At 35.3% G+C, this 18,353-nt stretch overlaps 2 protein-coding genes across 2 annotated transcripts; one reads left to right on the plus strand and one right to left on the minus strand.

Annotated features, from left to right (window-relative positions):
- Window positions 1-302: 302 nt before the first annotated feature.
- LOC145594325 (histidine kinase CKI1-like) lies at window positions 303-6,319 on the plus strand. The gene is made up of 9 exons (XM_081650658.1): window positions 303-359; window positions 563-799; window positions 2,069-2,758; window positions 2,962-3,337; window positions 3,624-4,198; window positions 4,543-5,594; window positions 5,684-5,912; window positions 6,004-6,203; window positions 6,310-6,319. Exons 1-9 carry the CDS (start codon window positions 303-305, stop codon window positions 6,317-6,319), a joined length of 3,426 nt encoding a protein of 1,141 aa, XP_081506784.1.
- Window positions 6,320-7,295: 976 nt separating this feature from the next.
- Window positions 7,296-16,544, minus strand: LOC145595427 (protein CLP1 homolog). Its single transcript, XM_081651838.1, has 11 exons — window positions 16,169-16,544; window positions 15,637-15,908; window positions 14,478-14,549; window positions 14,248-14,343; window positions 11,023-11,264; window positions 10,755-10,893; window positions 10,586-10,642; window positions 10,155-10,289; window positions 9,254-9,489; window positions 7,945-7,989; window positions 7,296-7,812 (listed from the first exon to the last, which is right to left on the minus strand). The coding sequence occupies exons 2-11, from the start codon at window positions 15,883-15,885 to the stop codon at window positions 7,725-7,727; spliced, it is 1,359 nt and encodes a 452-aa protein (XP_081507964.1). The 5' UTR covers window positions 15,886-15,908; window positions 16,169-16,544; the 3' UTR covers window positions 7,296-7,724.
- Window positions 16,545-18,353: the final 1,809 nt, after the last annotated feature.

Raw genomic sequence — 18,353 nt, forward strand, 5'->3', positions numbered from 1 at the left:
TTAATTTTATTATTGCCCCTATATATACATAAAATTATTAAAAAAAAATTATATATTCCTTTGGGTTCATAAACAAGAAATTAAACGAGCCCAATGTTCTCATTTTAATGGATCTACTAAGGCAGGTTTAATTGCCTTTCAAAATTTTAAGACAGTATAGTTACATTAACATATAAAACTTAGGAGCAAATTAAACCTCTTCATAATTAGCTATTTCAATTCTTCTTAATTTCTTTTCTTCTTGATTTCTTTCATACATCTACAACAATGGGATTCAGACCATCATCAACTCACAAGCATTCATGGGGGAAATTGTCAAATTAATCGCAATGAGGCCCGTTACTTTCTTCATCCTCTTGGTAAGCAATAATCATTTTTATTACTTGATTTCTATAGTCAATTTTTTTTTTTTTTTTTTTTTATCTTTTAATGAAATCTCTTTGTATATATATTATTTTGAAACCCTCCCCCGTTATTCTTTGTAACTATATTATTTAGTGATTGGAGAGAGTTCTTGTTTTTATGATTTGAAATATAATCGTGCTTTTGTTACATGTTACAGACATTTGGTGTGTCGTTGTTGCCTAGCGTTATCATCCCAATATGGCATCATATAACGAAAAATTTAGTTAAAACTGTGGAGATGGAAGCAAGCTATGCTCGTTATGAACATATTAAAAAAGTTCAAGACGTAGCAAAACTAGTATCACCCATGAATTCATCAGCCATCAATCTAGCAAGTGTTTTGGACACTAATAATACACGTGAAAATCTTATATTTTCCGAGATTGAAAAGGAGGTTTGTAATCATCTTTCCCCGCGTTTTTTTTTTTTTTTTAGGAATTTTTTGAGATTTGTTATACTACGAAGTTTTTATACGAACTTATTTTATACTATATATATTTTGAATTAACTAATTAACCAAGACTATTACAGCAAAATCAGTGATTTTATGAATGATTAAATCACACATTTCTATAAGTATAATAGACGTACAAGTAAATTTAGGTTAATTTATTTTGAAACGAATAAGAAATGGCATGCATGTAATCTCAATTACCTTTTACGTACCTTTTTTTTTTTCTTTTTTGGTGCAAATCTTTTTCTTTTCCTATATAATCCATTATTATTTGCTACTAAAAAGAACAAGATATTATACAGTAACTTTCCAAATTGCAATATTTTCTAGTGATATGACAACTCATTTTAAGGATGGAAATACTTGTAGTATTAAAGAGAAGATCATTTACAGCTTTTAGCCTTAAAATATATTACTGTATGAATAATAATTTGTATTACTCCATAATTTATTGACAAAAAAAAAATACTAAATTAATTAAAAGGCTATTCAAAGCTGCTATCAGCCTATCATAAATTGGGAACGAATTCAATCAATCTAATAAATTTAAGAAACTTCCCTGTATTACAAATTATTTGATTCTACTAAAATAAATTATATTGAAGGAAACTAGAATCAAAATTTGCTGTCTTAAAAAATCAAACCAACATTTTTTTTTTTTTTTTTGGTAAAAACTAAATACAGTACTTTACAAAATTCGGTTTTTCTAACGTGTGCCCAACTACACATTGACTAAAATATATTAAGTAGATACTGATTAAGATGTGGTAAAATTTTTAATAGAGGAAATAATGAAGATTTTATTACTCTGTATTTTTTAAATGATTTGTTAATCCTATCGTTTTTAAGCCTGGATTTTCTTGTCATCAAATAACTGCGTGCCCATGGACACACATTAGAAAAATTTAATTTTAATACAAACATTTATGCAACATATCTAAAATATACATCCGTATCAATTTGACTTATGTTTTCTCTGGAGTATAATCGATTATATATATATATTCGGATATAATAGTCCTTTTGTTGGGAAATAGTAGTGATCTTTTATGACAAACATACTTTCACAACCCTACTTATATGGAGCTAAAAACATAGTAAATCCTATATCGAAGTTGGATAATTAATGTGACAATTGATTATGAATAGATCACTTTTTATTTAATGTTTATTATATACTCACAACTAACGGCTTCAAAACTTTTTCAGGTTGCACCTGCGTTATTTATATCACTATTGGTCATACCTCATACAATCCAAGCTTCATACATTGGATTGGATGGTCTCTTCTTCTCTTACATGAAAAATAATGATCAAATATATGCATTGTACTCAAACTCAACTATTCAAAATAATCTTGATCATTATTACACTTGGTATACTCAACTAGTAAACTCTACTAGTGGAGAATTACTCGGAGAAGCAAATACCACAAATCCCCTTAATGTAATCAACGAGACATGGTTCCAAAAAGCAATGAATACCTCGAATGGCTATGCATCCTTAGGGTCTCGATGGATTACTAACGACGAAAATGAATTGTCAACAAGTCTATTCTTAGACACCGCGAGACTAGGTAGCGTTGGAGCTATCTCTCTCGGGTTTTCTAGTGATGAAATAACAACCATCTTCTCTAGCACAGATGTTTTGGGTGCAAGGTTGTACATGACAACCCTTGATGATGATAATGTACTAATGAACGGTATACAAGACGCCGGCATTAGTATTGAGAATGGTAAAGCAGCTTTGGTGCAAGCTAGCAACAAAGCTTACCTAGGTGAAATTTCATGTAAACCAATTGAGGATGGTGTTACAAATGTTAGTGGTACGTCCATAGACATTGGAGAAGCCAATTTCATTTTCTATTGCTCGTCGATTGATGTTGCAAGGGTGCCTATGGTACGTTTTCTTGTCGTTTCACAATCTTTGTAAATTACATTGTCAATATTACTAATATTACCTCTGTTAATTTTTATTTGTAACAAAAGATTTTTTTTTTGTGTTACAAATAATACCCTTTATTGCAACTAATTAAATTAACAGAGGTAGAACATATTATTGTGAAATTTTCATTACGCGCTAATAATATGGTTTTCTTGTAGGTATATGTATTGGCTTATCCTAGCAATAGATTAATTAGCATTGTAAACAACCATACAAAGGTGGAACTAATACTTCAAATAATCATGGTGGTTGACATGGTAATCTATGTGTTCGCGTTTGTAACTCTGATTGTTAGAGCTGCTAGGAGGGAAGTGCACTTGTGTGCTGCATACATGAGGGAAATGGAGAAAACTACACAAGCTGAGAGAAAGAGCATAAAGCAGAGCTTGGCCTTTGCGAGTGCTAACCATGATGTTCGCGGCTATTTAGCTTGCATTAAGGGCTTGACCGAACTCTCTGCTGCTGATCTTCCTCCCTCTTCTGAAGTTGCTTCTAGCTTGAGGAAGATAGACACTTGTGCTGAGGATCTTTTAGGTAATATAAACATAATATATACATGCATTACCAATAAATTGTCAACTCACTTGGTAAAGTTCTTACCTCAGATCCTAGAGGTTTGGGGTACTTGAGGCTAGGGATTCCCTTACCCTCCCCTCTACTTCCAAATATCTGGCTTGTACTGGACCAAATAAACCGTGAGGGTTGAGGTCTAGTCAGAGTCCTTCTTACCAATAATTAAAAGCATATAGACATACATTTTGTTTTCAAATTTGATTATTCATAACAATTAATTCATGTTCTTTCTTATTTGAAAATGCAGCATTAGTGAATTCCATCCTAGATTTCAGCAAGATAGAAGCAGGGAAAATGCAGTTGGAGGAGAACGAATTCGACTTAGCACAGCTTCTTGAAGACGTAGCTGATCTACACCACCCGGTAGCCATGAAAAAGGGAGTAGAGGTGATCCTAGACCCTAGTGATGGTTCCATCTTCAGATACTCCCAAGTAAGAGGTGATCGCGGCAAGCTCAAGCAGATCCTTGGCAACTTGCTAAGTAATGCTGTCAAGTTTACTTCACAAGGGAACATCTGTATCACATGTCATTCAAAGAAACCGAGCTTTGAGAATTCTATCATTGCTTCGAACAGGAACAACTGTCTAAATAGGCTTTCGCGCTTCTTCCACAAGAATGAGCGTGCATATAATGATCTTGAAGACATGAAGACAATCAAGCAAGATCCAAACTGTATGGAGTTTGAGTTCCGGGTGGAAGATACAGGTCCCGGGATCCCTAAGGACAAGCGCCGTTTGATCTTTGAGAACTTTGTTCAAGTTAAGGAAAACTCTGCTGGGCAAGTTGGCACTGGTTTGGGACTAGGCATTGTCCAATCCTTGGTATGTATGTTTTGCACTAACATTAAAAGTTGTTCGTCTGATATCGCTGTAGTTTTCTTCTTTATGGTTTTTGTTTTTAAAAATCATATGATAAATGTCATAAAATAAATATAAAAAAAATTGGTCAAACGTATTAAACCATCATAATTTTGAAAACTGCCAGCAAAAAAAATGAAAATACCTTTTTCTTAAAAACAAAAACTATAAACAAAAAATGATACCAAATTTTATCTAGTAACAAGTTCTTGGTATTTTCATGCACTCATTCAAAAAACTATTTATGCTATGATTTAATTTTCAGTGTTTGATGTAACACTAAAGAGGTGTATGAAAATAATTTGCAGGTTAGATTGATGGGAGGAGACATAGAAATTGTGGACAAAGCAAATGGTGAGCAAGGGACATGCTTCAAGTTCAACATCTTTTTAATAGTACAAGAGGAATGTTTGGATAACCCAAGGCAAGAATTGACTGAGCATAGGGACATCAATTCGGGCTCAGGAGGGTTAAGCACGTGTGTTCGAAGTCCTAGAGGTGAAAAGTCTCTAGTGATTCTCTTAATCAAGAATGTTGCGCGAAGAAGAATGGTCCAAAGATACATGGAGAGCCTCGGAGTAAACTTGAAGGTCCTAAGTCATGGGAAGCAACTCTCTCCAAATCTTAAGAATATCAAATCTATGCTCATTGAGCCTCAATATTACAACTCATCGTCAGGCAGGTCAGACACGAGCCCTCCTCGAGGAGCTTACTTGAGTAGCAACTCTGAACGCAGTGGTAGAGGTTGGGGTAAACTCAATCCTCTCAGTACAATGGATGGTACCAATGATGTCCTTCCGGTGTACAAAAGGTCCATTATTCGAGGGTCAGTGAACTGCATACTACTAGTAATAGATTGCAATGCAGGAGATAGTTTTCAGAAAATGCAGAGATCAGTATCAGAGTTTAGAAAGGACCTTTACATGACTTGCATCAAGGTAGTTTGGCTCGATAGGCCTGACACTCGTAGAGCTCACTTCCAAGGTTTGCAAGATGAGAGTCTCCCTTCGACAGATCTTATCATATCAGAGCCTCTTCATGGATCACGCTTATTAAGGGTTATAAGGCTTCTCCCTGAGTTTGGGGGCGATTCTGTAAGCTCTCCTTCTTATGGGAGATCAAAGAGATCCAACATTGCAATTCTAAGCAACACATGGTCGGAAACTGAAGATGATATTGGTGATTCTAGTGGTGGGGAGATTAAGCTAGCTAGGAAAAGGCGAAGCTTAAAATTTACTACTTGTAGGGATAACTTTGCTAATGAGCAAGACGTCCCTCAAGTTCTAAGGAGCTCTAGCAGCGAGAAGTCTGCATCGATGACTAAAACTACTAAAACAGGAGAGATACAAGAAGTTCCAAGGTAATGTAATGAATTATATTCACATTTCTAGTTGTACTGTGTTTGATTCAAAGGAAAATGTTTTCAGTTTCATGTTTTTGTGTTAACAGCAATGTAGAGATCAAGAAATCTCCCTTGGAGGGGAAAAAAATACTTATTGTTGAAGATCATTTCTTACAACGAAAGCTCGCTGAAACAAATGTTCAGCGGTTAGGTGCAGAAACCCAGACATGCGAAAATGGAGAAGAAGCTCTTGAGGTGGTCTGCAAAGCATTGAGCAATCAACCAAGTGGAGGGCCCTTTAAGTTTCCATATGATATTATAATCATGGACTGTCAGGTAAGCTACGGCGTATTTATATTCTGTTTAACTTATAACTTACAGTAATTCATAATGATTATTAACTTGAGGTATCTTGTTTTCATCACAGATGCCAGTAATGGATGGCTTTGAAGCAACACTAAAGATCCGCGAAGAAGAGAAGAGGTATGGACTACACATTCCGATTATTGCACTGTCGGCTCATGAGGTGGATGGAGAAGAAGGCAGGAAGATTGCTGAGGCTGGAATGGATTTCCACCTGACAAAGCCACTCCGTGGTGAAGAACTACTGAAAGTACTACAGCATCTGTTAGTAAACTGAGATAATTGTATAGATCATACATATTGTAATTTATGTATTAGTAGGTCCTTATATATGTGCCTGCAAAATCTGGATATTTTATGCATTGTGCAGGTACTTATAGGCTTTTTAAAGTGACTAATTATTTGTAATCTGCATGGATGTTAGTTTACTCCTTACCTTTTATATTATATGCAAGCGTTTTAAAAACCATATATTATGTACATAGTACTACAAATTGATAAACATATATAAACTACTTCATGAAATAAGAAAATGAAGATACAAAGCAAACAAATTCTGCTACTTCTAGATCCTAAACTGCTGCCACTCACATTTTAGTGTGTAGTACGGTCTACTGAACCATTAGAGGAAAAACAGGTCTACTGAAGCAAACGCAATCAAGAAGCGTTAGCGGGATCTTCCAATATACTTCGTATATACTACCTCCGGTCCAATTTACTCGTAACAAAAGAATATTTTATGTCTTACAAATAATACCCCTTTGTTGCGAGTAAATTGGACCGGAGGTAATATATTTTTGACTTTTGAGTATTCGATCTGTTTATGCAGATGCTTTGTTCGTCATTTTAACAATCATTCTACCACAGTTCACAATTGCTTTGGCATATAAAACAGGTTGGGTTTTACACTCCAGCTGCTCTGTGGTCTGCTGGAATCAGCAACCTTTCTTCATACTGCTGCACTAAGGCAATCTAGTATACTACTGTCTTTAAGAACATTGTGAGGCTGCTGCAGTCAGCCTTTGGTGGATTAATACGGTACATTCTTCGCATTAAACTGATGTAGTCAGCGGAAAAAGAAACTGGGTTAGGCTAGTTTAGCATGGTTGTGTTCAGCTCGACTTATTTACTAATAAGGCAAAAATTAATAGATATAGTGTGGAACTTGTAAGTGAATCATTTAACTAGTGCTTTTGCACCAAAGTGCACTAACCTCTGTTCCATAACATCTAAGATCTAACCATTCACATAACTATTTTCATTTTATACAATATTCTGTACATCACTGAAACTTATGCTATCAATTAGAAATCCAAATATCAATGCAATAATTGACACCTAAAATTTCTGCATAAGCAACATTTAACAGGGAATGGCGAAAATACTTCATATTAGACAATTAAGAACACAATACACTGAAATTGGAACGTAAGCTAAAGTTTAATTGACATTTCATGAAGCCAAGAACTGTACATCAAAGGCGCCAAAGCTTGCACACCAAACATTGCTAAACGCCTAATCAAGCATGTCAGGGTACACCAAATCCTCCCACAAGGAGGTAACAAACACCAGTCAACTATAACCATAACCTAGCTTAGTTATCTGTCAAGTAGTATAAAATATTCCTATTTTCTTTTCCCTTCACTTCCCACCTAATCTTCTCTTATGGGACAGGAGATGGCACAGTTGGAGCTGCCTTACATTTTCACCCATAGCAGTCAGCAGTTCCCAACATAGTTACTTATGATACGAAGGACGCAGCTAGAAAGTAGAAATATTTTGAACTCAAGTTTCTAACCAAGCCAATGTCCCCAATATCAAAATTTTGCCCGGCAGATCTCCCGCTGAAGGTGCAAGGTACGTTATTTTTTTCCTGCATATTGAAATATACATTAATCAATAGCCATTAGGGATACGTTATACATAAACAATACACATCTGCAAGGTACTTAATCAGTTTCACTTATATAAACATAAATCAATAATTATTTAAAGAACCACCAACCTTTGAACATCAACATCAGTAATGTATATAAACCCAGCAACATTACTGCAAGCATGGAAAGAAATAAACACCCATTGTTATTGATATAATATATAAATTTATAAACATATAAGTATATTATATATAAAAAATAAAAATAATTAAGGAAGCTAATAATCAAACCTTATCTAACATTGAATCTGTCAAAAATTCAATTTTAATTTTTTTTGTGAGAAAACAACTTATTATTAAAAGACACCTTGTGGATGGATTCCAGCAAAAAAGTCAAATCTCAGGTCTTTGACTCTTCCTTTTTCAATCCTTTTTATTGGTAAACCTTTTTTCCATCCTTTACTTCGCGCCTTTAACTCTCTCTATCAACTCACTCGGCCATTTTCTCTCACATCAAAAAACTCAATTTGTTCACTATTCTCAAACCATGAACTCATCAAAAAAACTTAAAATAGGGTAAAGGCAAGATCTTCAATTTAATCCTTTCTCTCTCTCTTTTTTTTTTTTTTTTTTTTTTTTGGTTAATCTGAATTACATGTGGCTGAGTATTTATTCAAATTAGGAAAAACAAACCAATTAGGGAATAAACTTGTGAATTTATATTGAAAATTCAAATTAATGGTGGGCTGATGGGTGTAGCTTCTAACAGCAGTTTTTTCTTTTTTGATTTTTCTATTTCTTTTTTGGCCCAGAAATAATTCATTCAAACAATAGTTAAGTTGGGAACAACACCCGACAAAAAATGCAAGTGTGGTCTGTGTATATGCAAAATCATGAATTGAGGTTAATCTTGAAAAAGTTATATTTCATACAAGTTTTCTGATTATGAAATAGGAAGAGGTTACATACTTTTCAATGGGTTGATCAGGGAATGACAGATTCAAAAAGAGAAGCCACGAATGAATAGTTGGAGAAGATCAAAGATATTAAATCAAGAAAGTTGGAGGAGATTTGTATGCTGAAGAAAAATTAATAGACAAGAAAACGAGAAGACCAATTTCTTGCTGAATTTGGAGGGATAAAGAACAGGGAAGAGAAACATCAAGATGATTGAAATAGAGAGTGAAACACATGCAAATAAAGGGACAGGTAAAGGGAGGGTCAAAGGTCTTATAAAGACTTTTTAGCCGGAATTTGTCCATAAGGAGCATCTTTTGGGAAAATTTTGTCGTATTAAGGTGTCTTTTCACAAATTCTGTATTAAATAAAGACTCTTATGACAAATTTTCTGATAAACATCAAACACCCTTCGTTAGTTAAAGAACCGATGTAATATAATGCCATTTATGAACACATCTGCATTCCTCATCAAAATTACCTAGTAATAATGTCTTCCGGATCCTTGGCAAATGAAACAGCAAGCACAGAATGTAGCAAGTCTTGGCTGATGTTTACAGGCACCACCCTAGTAGGGTCAGCAGCAGGCTCTGCACCAATTGGCAAAGCTGAACGTGGTGCTTGCGGTCCACCGCCAATTCGGTAGACAGACAGGTCATTGAAACTAGCAATGTTGGAATGAGGTGAGAGATCATTTGCCAGGCCATAGAAATATTCCTGAAATTAAATTTTAAAAAACGTGGCATCAACAAACTTTAAACGTCTAGGTAACTTGGAGAAACTATTCGCATTTCAACTTAGCAATCAGCATGATGGAAATTTGATTTTTTATTTCTATACTACTACAGATAAAAAGTCCCGACATTAAGTTCAGCTATTAAACAAAAACTTAAATTTAAGAATAGCTATAAGAAAACAGTAAGACACTAAGACGAGAAAGCTGAGAACATAACTCTTTTCAGAAAGATAAAGAAGAATTTTCGAATCAGTGTAATATATGAATAGTCAATTTGGGACACAGACTGAATGTCAAGCCAGAAACAGTAGTCAAATAAACTTATTAAGGTAGGGCACAGACTTATTTAACTGGCAAGTGAATAGTCATAAATGTTTATCGGCCTACGCTTACGCTTTAAGTAGCAGAAGAATGGTCCACAGATGGAAAAGTAGTTGACTTGTCCTTTTCTGATGATATCAAATGTTCAAACTAATTTTGATATGTTTAGTCTTTTAATCTTTTATCAAGCACAATGATGAAGCATATTTTAAAAGTATAGGTACAATGCCAAAGTTTAAATGCAAGGACACAACTAAAATAAATATATTCAACAACAATCAATTTTACCACAAGAAAAGGTGAGAGATAATATCTAATTTATTACCCTTATCCTGTAGCCCCTGGATTTCTGACGGTATTTTGGTGGTCGGGAGACAACACCTCCAGATTTCTGTAGTTTTACTACATCAACCTTAGGCTTGGTTTTCAGCACATCTTTAAGCATACTACAAAGCTTTTCCTGCACAATACATAAAGAATAAAAAGATTATAGTATGCATAAGTTATGGGCAACAGACCAAGTGGTCCAATAATACTGTACTAGAATAGTAGATCACAGAATCTACATCTGATGGTAAAATTAGAGAGCTGCAAGATCACTTCTAAGACTAAGATAGGAACACAATTCTCAAATAATTTTGAGAGTTTATATCTAAATCAGATTTTACACAAAAAGGGGACCTCATCCAAGTTAGTGTATGACAATGAGAAGAACAAATAAATTGAAGTAAAAACACGGGTTACAGTAACACATACCTGGCCCAAAACCAATACAACATCTGCATTAAACATATCTATAGCCTGAAGAAGCAGCTGCAAAAGGACAAAGGATTCAGAGTACACTACAGGAACATTCAACACATAAGAGGCTGTTAATGAATTGTCTAAAAGCATGAAAAAGCTCTAGAAGCATTAGATATCACACCTCATAGCCTACTCCTTCTATCCAACCCATTGTATTGATCACCATACCAGCAGCTCGTGATTCAGAATTACCAGAAAATTGTTTTTCAAGTGTTTGAGCAAGTTCTTTCACAGCCAATTTATATAAATCTACATTAGCACTGCAAAACAGCTCAAAAGAAAAAAGGTTATAGCAGTTACAATGTTAATGAAAGCTTTGATAGTCTATAAAATATAACATTATAGCAATATAGCCACAAAAATAAATTTAGAAGTCCAAACACTATTACCTGGGACTTGTGTGTCCATAAAAGTAAACCAAAGGCATTTCAAGAGGAATTCCTTCCACTGGATCAATGGGCATCTCAATAGGAGTTGCTGCAATGGACCCAGGTACTGTTATACTTCCCTGGCCTATATCCAAATCCACAAAAGTAGGCTTCCAGCCCTGCTTGGCTCCCCAGCTAAGAAGCATCCTTGACAAAGTACTCTTTCCAGAGTCAGTGGGACCCACCACAATAACCCTGGGACCCTAAAAAAAACGCCATCTGTTAGAGGATATAACAAAAACAGGCAAGCTTACATGTTACAAGTTATTTTTTGCTTGAGTGGAAAGGACTAAGGAGATATAAATAGAGCATAATGAAGATGTAACAGCTTTCCTATAGACCTAGAAGACCTGAACTGACCATAGCCTGAAACTGGATGACACAAATTTGACCCAAACTAAAATCAACTGTACTGGAACCAAGGTGACCCAAATATATTATGACAAATTATAAAATCAATATGTATTTAACTTACAATATCTTATATGATCCGGCCAGATTCCGAGTTTCTGACCCAACCTTAATCTAAATCGGGGCTAATCACCCCAATAGGACCAAAACCAAACCCATTCAGATGGCCCAGCAGCCCGCTTATCACCCCGCCACCAGCAACTTTAGAATAAAGCCTAGTTGTGTGCTTGAAATATTCAGAATTGCCAATCTAGTAATAGTAGTGGCAGGAATGTTGTAAATTAGATACATATTGCCAAGTTAAGATCTCTCTGAGGTGTATTACAGACATTATTATCACAAAACACTCTGAAATGTCCCTATGTGTACTCTATATCACCATACTTTGAAGAAACAATGGTCACAATTTCTTTAATTTAGCTTTGATGGAAGAAATTGTTTTAATTTTTTTTAATTTAATTGTACAAGGCAAAAGAACAATCACCACTTTTACTAGAATTATGATGCATAGTTAAACAAGGATTAACTTTTATAGCAATTATCTTCACAACCACGTAATTTTCTACAACAATGCATGTAAAAAATGGCACCACTTTAGTAATACATCTCGTCTTTGGTCAAGCGGATAGTACTTCAATCACAGTATACTACTTTGTGAAAAATCAAGTTTGCATATTGGTTGAGAGATTTGGTTAATGAATTTGGTTTAACACAATGCAACTATTAAATTTTACAATAGCAAAGGTGCTATACTGCGGTAGACAGTAAATTGGATGTAACACTCATCAAATACAAATTTGATGTATCACAAAAGGACCAAATATATGGGACATAAGATGTCATTTTGGTGATGTTCTAGCAATGAATTATGCTGTGAACAATAATACAAGCAAATGTTCCAAGTTTGAACATTGCATTGACTTAATGCAACTTTTCCAAGTTATTTTGGCACCTACATTTAAATCATAATTCAAGTCAAGGTAAGTATTTGTTGAATTTAATTGAATAAATTTTTTAAGAAATTGACAAAATTTTGATCATTACCTTTTTGGTCACTTTATTCAAATCATTACCTTACATAATTTTTATTGTATATAACTACCTATCATTCTTCTCACTTGTTGATTTTGCTACCAATAGGTGGATTTTGTGAAAATAATGTCCAACCATGACCTAAATATTTATTTTCCCCCTTTTTTGTAATGCATATTTTTCGGTTACGAATGCCTAGAATAACTACAACTTCTACAATAAAGAATTGAAACAGAGATAGATTGGGTGAATGGCTGGTGGTGGGAGAGAGAGAGATTGTTGTGATTAATAAAGGGAACAAAGGAAAACTATAGAGTCAAAAAGCATTTTGTGAAGATAGTAAGTTAAGTAATAAAAATAATAACAGAACAACTATTAACACGCTATTTTGGATGAAACTTGAATTTTCCCAGCAACCAACAATTGAGAAATATAAAAGATAGTTATGTGTAATAAACATAATGAAAGACAGTTATTTCAATAAAGTAACAAAAGAAAGATAGTTAAAACCAATTTTGTCGCATTATTTCTACCACCAAAGTATTTAAAAATAGAAAGTCCAAACAATTATTTTCTTAAAATTAAACATTCTTTTTTGAGCCATTGCAAAGAAAAACTTAACCATTAATACATAATATGAAAATTCCAACCACACAAGATTTAACAAGGTAAATGTAGAAGACTCGATGCCTTGCACAAGCAACGAGTCCATCACTAGAAGAGAGTAAAAGATACATTTTGTTACCACAAAGAAGACACACTCCTATCTCTACTAACTTTCCTTTAGATTTTGTTTGTGATGCTTCTAATGATGATACAAGTTTGTCTAGGTGTGTATTAATTTTACCATTATAAAGAATTATATTTTTCAATGTGTACAACTGTACATCAGTAAATGACAAGGAGAGCTATAGCCAAAAGACGAAAAATTAACAGGAGAAAACAATCTAAAAGGCATAATATATTGATCCATTGGAAAATAAGCTACTACCAACATTCAACCAAAGGCTGAAGATAACTTTTAACTTTTATGTTTATTGCCTTCTATGTTTTTTGCCTTTTCAATATCATGGAATCCCAAATAAACTTGTTAATTTCACACACATGATTCAAGAGGAAGTAGCCAAGAGTAGGTTAGTGACATGAGGGGGAAAATTCAAGAAAATATGAAGTTTATGCAAATTTTCCTCCGCCCCATAATATGAGTACCATACTGATTTGGCATATACTTTTTCCGCTCCTTTTCAATTGACATTATTTGACTTTTGCACTATTCGCAAATTCTTAACTTTGACTAGCTTTAGAAAATTATAGTTATAATAAAACATATTCATGTGGGATCTCGTTAGAGCTATTTCAATGTGTATTTTCATAATATCAACTTTTAAAAATTTTACTTATTTAATACTTAGAGATGGTAATTGTTGAGCTTGTGCATTGGTAAACGTAAAATAATAAATGTGTCAAGCAAGAAATAAATTACGATTACTAGAAAGAGTGTATTAGAGATCTTGTTCTATAAAAGGGACTTCTAATTTAGAGACACAATAAAATAATATCTGGATTCTTAACAAGAATAGAGAGAGCACTGGAAAATTGAATTTAGGGCATGATACTTAACAATTTTTCTACTTGGTCCTATATACACGTGTTCAGACAATGACACTTTTTTCGAGTTAGTGGGAGTAGAAAATTCCATGTCTAGGGTTTCCAAAATCTAGCTGATTTGAGTGAAACCAATACCTGAGATGACTCAATATCCTCAGAAGAAGAAGCCTTAGCTCTATTCCTCCGCGCTTCTAGTATGGCATGAACATTAACATAGCTTATCATTGGCGTCTGAACACAAAACAAAAGCAAAGTTTCACTAAAAGAAATTTCAGGGAAACAACTATCCGGCTTCAACATCGATAAAGGAAAAGATTCAACATTCATGAAAACTCCATAAAAAGCTAGTAAGTGGATGAGCATACCTCATCTGCTACATAATCAGATGTATCAGACCCACCATCCATTTCAATTGTGGCTCCATGCCATGTAAAGATCTGGTAATTAAAATGGGGTCAATTATTAGATCAAAGCATTTACACTTAATTACCCTGCAAACCCAATCTCCTAGTGAGCATACACAATATGTCCTACTAACTATCCTATTTCCTATGGCACAGTTACATAATTAAGATGTCATGAAACCCAAATTTAAAACTCAAACAATGCAAGTGGCAAGGGAGAAGAAGGTGCTAAAACAATAATTAGTCAAACACCATGGTAAATTACCCATGGTAATAATAATAGAACATACACCAATGCTTAATAGTCACATACTTTTGCGTCCACAAAAAAAATTTCATTATTCCTTTTTTGGGATATCCAACAAAAAATATCCAATTTATATTGGAAATATAATACGCTCAATCCATGTAATGTAGATCCCAATAATTCCCTTTCTCTCTCTCTCTCTCTCTCTCTCTCTCTCTCTCTCTCTCTCTCTCTCTCTCTCTCTCTCTCTCTCTCTCACACACACACACACACACTAGCTAACTTTCAATAAATTTGTTTATCCTTATTTCTCCACTATCTACCAAAAAACCAACCACGCCCTACTAAAACCATCACTATGCATGCTCACACCTAACAAAGAGATTATTTGTGGACAGAAAGAAGTTCAAATAACATTACCATAGTGAAATTTACTTCAAGACAAAGCTAGCTACAAGCTAAAATTAGCCAAGTGAAGTAAATGTGAATGTTTCCAGTTTTCCACAATCTCAAGTTTTACAAGAGGCATAATGTGGGTGGAAATTTCTTGCTCCCACTAACTTCCATGCTTACGCCTACATTAGTCTAGGTAACATAATTTCAGATTCAAAACCTTGCACCTACTCAGCTTTCTGTCCATTAATTAACTAACATGCACATAAACATGTTTGGCAAAAACAACTCCTCATTAGGATATATCATATTGCCATTCTTGTGGTTTCTACTCCTTGATTAAGATGTTATAACTTATAATTTCTAGTAAATCAATTCGAGTATCCAACCATGATCAAAATAAGCACACACATGTTGACAAAAGAGGATTCAAATTTGATTTCACAACTTAAAAATCAAAATCAAAGACTTGTAATATACCGCAAATTTAAGGCGTGGAGGAAAATTGAGCCAAATTTCTGGAGGAATTTCTGTACCATATATCTCCGCATAGCCATTTAGCAACCGAAGGCGAAGAGGCGAATTCTCACCCACCTCAATTCGCAATTCACATTCTCTCTCCAACTTCACTTGTCTTGGTGGAGTGGCCCGTCCCTGAGCCGGGGCAGGAGGTGCAGCCGCCCTCGGCCCGGGAAGAAATGGTGCATTTTCATAGTTCCGTCCTAACATTAAAGGGTTATATAAACAAAACCCTGCAACAAATTACAACCAAATTTGACTCAATTATCAAAGCAGGCTTAAATTCTTCTCATTTGAGAATATGAATAGCAAAATTCTGGCAACAAAATTCCTCAATTTAATGATTCATAAATTCAGTAATTATAACCAATAGTCTGATTATCTACCATAGAAGAACCCTAGATTGACTATACTGACAATCAAATAATCGATTAATACTATATTAATTGTGAAATGGTTATTCGATTATTATGGAATAAAGAGTGAACCTTACCTTAGAAGCTGCTCCAATGGAGGAAAGAAAGCTCAAAAGTCGCTTCAATGGAGGATTTTGAGGATGCTTCAGTGAGGGAGGGAGCTCACAACTCACAAGTCACAAGGAGAGCGTAAATGTCTAAAAGACGAAAAGCTAAAGCTCCAAATGGGGGAAATATAATTATAGAAGGAGCATCACTGACTCGCGCATAGTTCGATGGTGAGCAAAAATATTGGGTATCCGGAATTGAAATTGAAATCGATTAGGAATCCATGGATTTGAAATTAGAATTGGACCTTCAACTCGAATGATAAATTAAGGGACCGGTTCCAACTTCAATTCGCAAATTTCATGAATCCAAACTGGATACATTACTCGATTAGTGCGTTGTAGATTAAATATACTTGTATGTCTTTAAAAATAATTAATCCGTATGTTAAATGTATCTTCTCGACTCTTCCAAAGACCGAACCGCTAAAGAACAAGGGGGACGACTATCCCCCACTTTCGGAAAAAAACAAAGAAACAAAGGAAAAAATTTCAGGAAAAAAAAATGGGAAAATAGTTATATACAATTAAGTGCAAGAAATAAATAAGAAGATCGCCGCTAAGTTGGTAGTGGGCTAAAAACAATATGACATGGAGCCCAATATGTGGTTCACTTACATTAGGGGATATTAGACATTTTTCTTCTCTACTTTATTTCATATCGTTGCAAATAATAGATAACGGAGGTAAGTTTTGGCAAGTAAGGAGTAGTAGTTTTTACGGTTCCCTCTAGGTTTTCTCCTTGGGAGGGTTTTTTGGTTCTCTCTAGGGTTTCTCCCTTGGGAGGGTTTTTCTAGCCTCCATTGCTAGATTTTTCTTCTTTTTTTGAAGATTTTCCTTCAATCTTCTCCTTCTCTCTCTTTCTCTTCCATCTCTTTTCTTCTGATCTCAATTTTAAATTTTTGTAGGGGCTTCCATCGGTATTTTTACCGGTGATAAGCCCTAAAAAAACTTTTTAATTGCTTTCAATAAAAGATCACATCTTTATGATGGAGTTTGATCTACTATTAGGTTTAATTTATTTGTTTGTTCGTCTGTCAAAGTTTGAAGATTTAGGGTTTCACAATCTCGAAAAGTGTCTAGCAGGCTATATGAATTTTTTCACCCAAACTGTTTAGGGTAAAAATACCCCAGCTACGTGGCCCAATCTCATAGTGACATGTGGCCCAATAAGAAGGCGACACGTGGCCCTATGAGAGTGTGACACGTGTCCACCTGACAGGGTGACACATGTCAGCCATCTTTAAATACACAATATAACATCAGAAAGAGAAAAAGGCCCTGATTACATCAGGCCCAAATCCCGAGAAACCCTTGAAAGCCGTAAAACGGCGCCCCCATGACACGTGGCGACCCCTGATTGCGCAGCCAATCACGTCACGACATTCTAGGGTACAAACCCTAGAGGGGCACATGTTCCCACCCCTATAAATACCCCAATCATTTATGATGGGAGAGGGGATTACGACATAACATAAATATAGAGCATTAAAAAGCTCCAACTTCTCTCTACTTTCTCTCGATAGCTCTTCCGATTTCCGATCACTAACTTGATCGTCGGAGGCGAATATTCCGATCACCGGAATATTCGTTGTTTTGCAGGTGTCCGAGTCTCATTGTCAGTAGAGCGTGACTAGTATCCGAGGAGATCACAAAAAACCCTGAAACATTTGGCGCCGTCTGTGGGGATACTCGTCCGTTATGGCAATAGATGGTCAGACACCTAATTCTGGTCCTCGTCCAGGCGAGGACGGATATGTAGAAGACATACATACCACCATACATTCAAGCAATCCTTTGACTGCCTCATTTGAAGAGGCCGAACAACCTCCTGTTACCCCAGCTACCCTAATGGCCGAGCTGACTAAGCTCCGCAAAGAGTTGGCCGCTAATCAGCAAAAGGGGGGAAGAGGTACTTCCAAGAAAACATACAACAAGACCAATGCAACTGATGCTGGTAATACCCCATTCCGTCGTCCGCATGGAAGGTCTCCCCGAGTCCCAGGGACCAACCTCTCTAGCCTATTGGCGAAAACACATTCGGCTGGGGGGAGGGGCAGACAACCGACAAGAGTTGAGACTGAGCCGTCACAGCGTTTCAAAGACGCAAGGGATTACATTCGGCACAGGCAAAGGGAGAGGGCCGCATATTCTG

The sequence above is a fragment of the Chenopodium album genome, chromosome 19 (genome assembly GCF_948465745.1).
Source record: "Chenopodium album chromosome 19, dcCheAlbu1.1, whole genome shotgun sequence".
In the NCBI taxonomy this organism is placed as follows: Eukaryota; Viridiplantae; Streptophyta; class Magnoliopsida; order Caryophyllales; family Amaranthaceae; genus Chenopodium; species Chenopodium album.

What these genes read in the sequence shown, in the direction of transcription:
- LOC145595427 (XM_081651838.1), bottom strand. Translation starts at nt 15,885, where the DNA reads ATGTTAGGACGGAACTATGAAAATGCACCATTTCTTCCCGGGCCGAGG. An exon ending in CTCCACGCCTTAAATTTGCG is followed by an intron (nt 14,550 to 15,636) that starts GTATATTACAAG and finishes TTTAATTACCAG; the next exon opens with ATCTTTACATGGCATGGAGC. An exon ending in TATGGACACACAAGTCCCAG is followed by an intron (nt 10,894 to 11,022) that starts GTAATAGTGTTT and finishes GCTGTTTTGCAG; the next exon opens with TGCTAATGTAGATTTATATA.
- LOC145594325 (XM_081650658.1), top strand. Translation starts at nt 303, where the DNA reads ATGGGGGAAATTGTCAAATTAATCGCAATGAGGCCCGTTACTTTCTTC. An exon ending in TTACTTTCTTCATCCTCTTG is followed by an intron (nt 360 to 562) that starts GTAAGCAATAAT and finishes TACATGTTACAG; the next exon opens with ACATTTGGTGTGTCGTTGTT. An exon ending in TTTCCGAGATTGAAAAGGAG is followed by an intron (nt 800 to 2,068) that starts GTTTGTAATCAT and finishes AAACTTTTTCAG; the next exon opens with GTTGCACCTGCGTTATTTAT.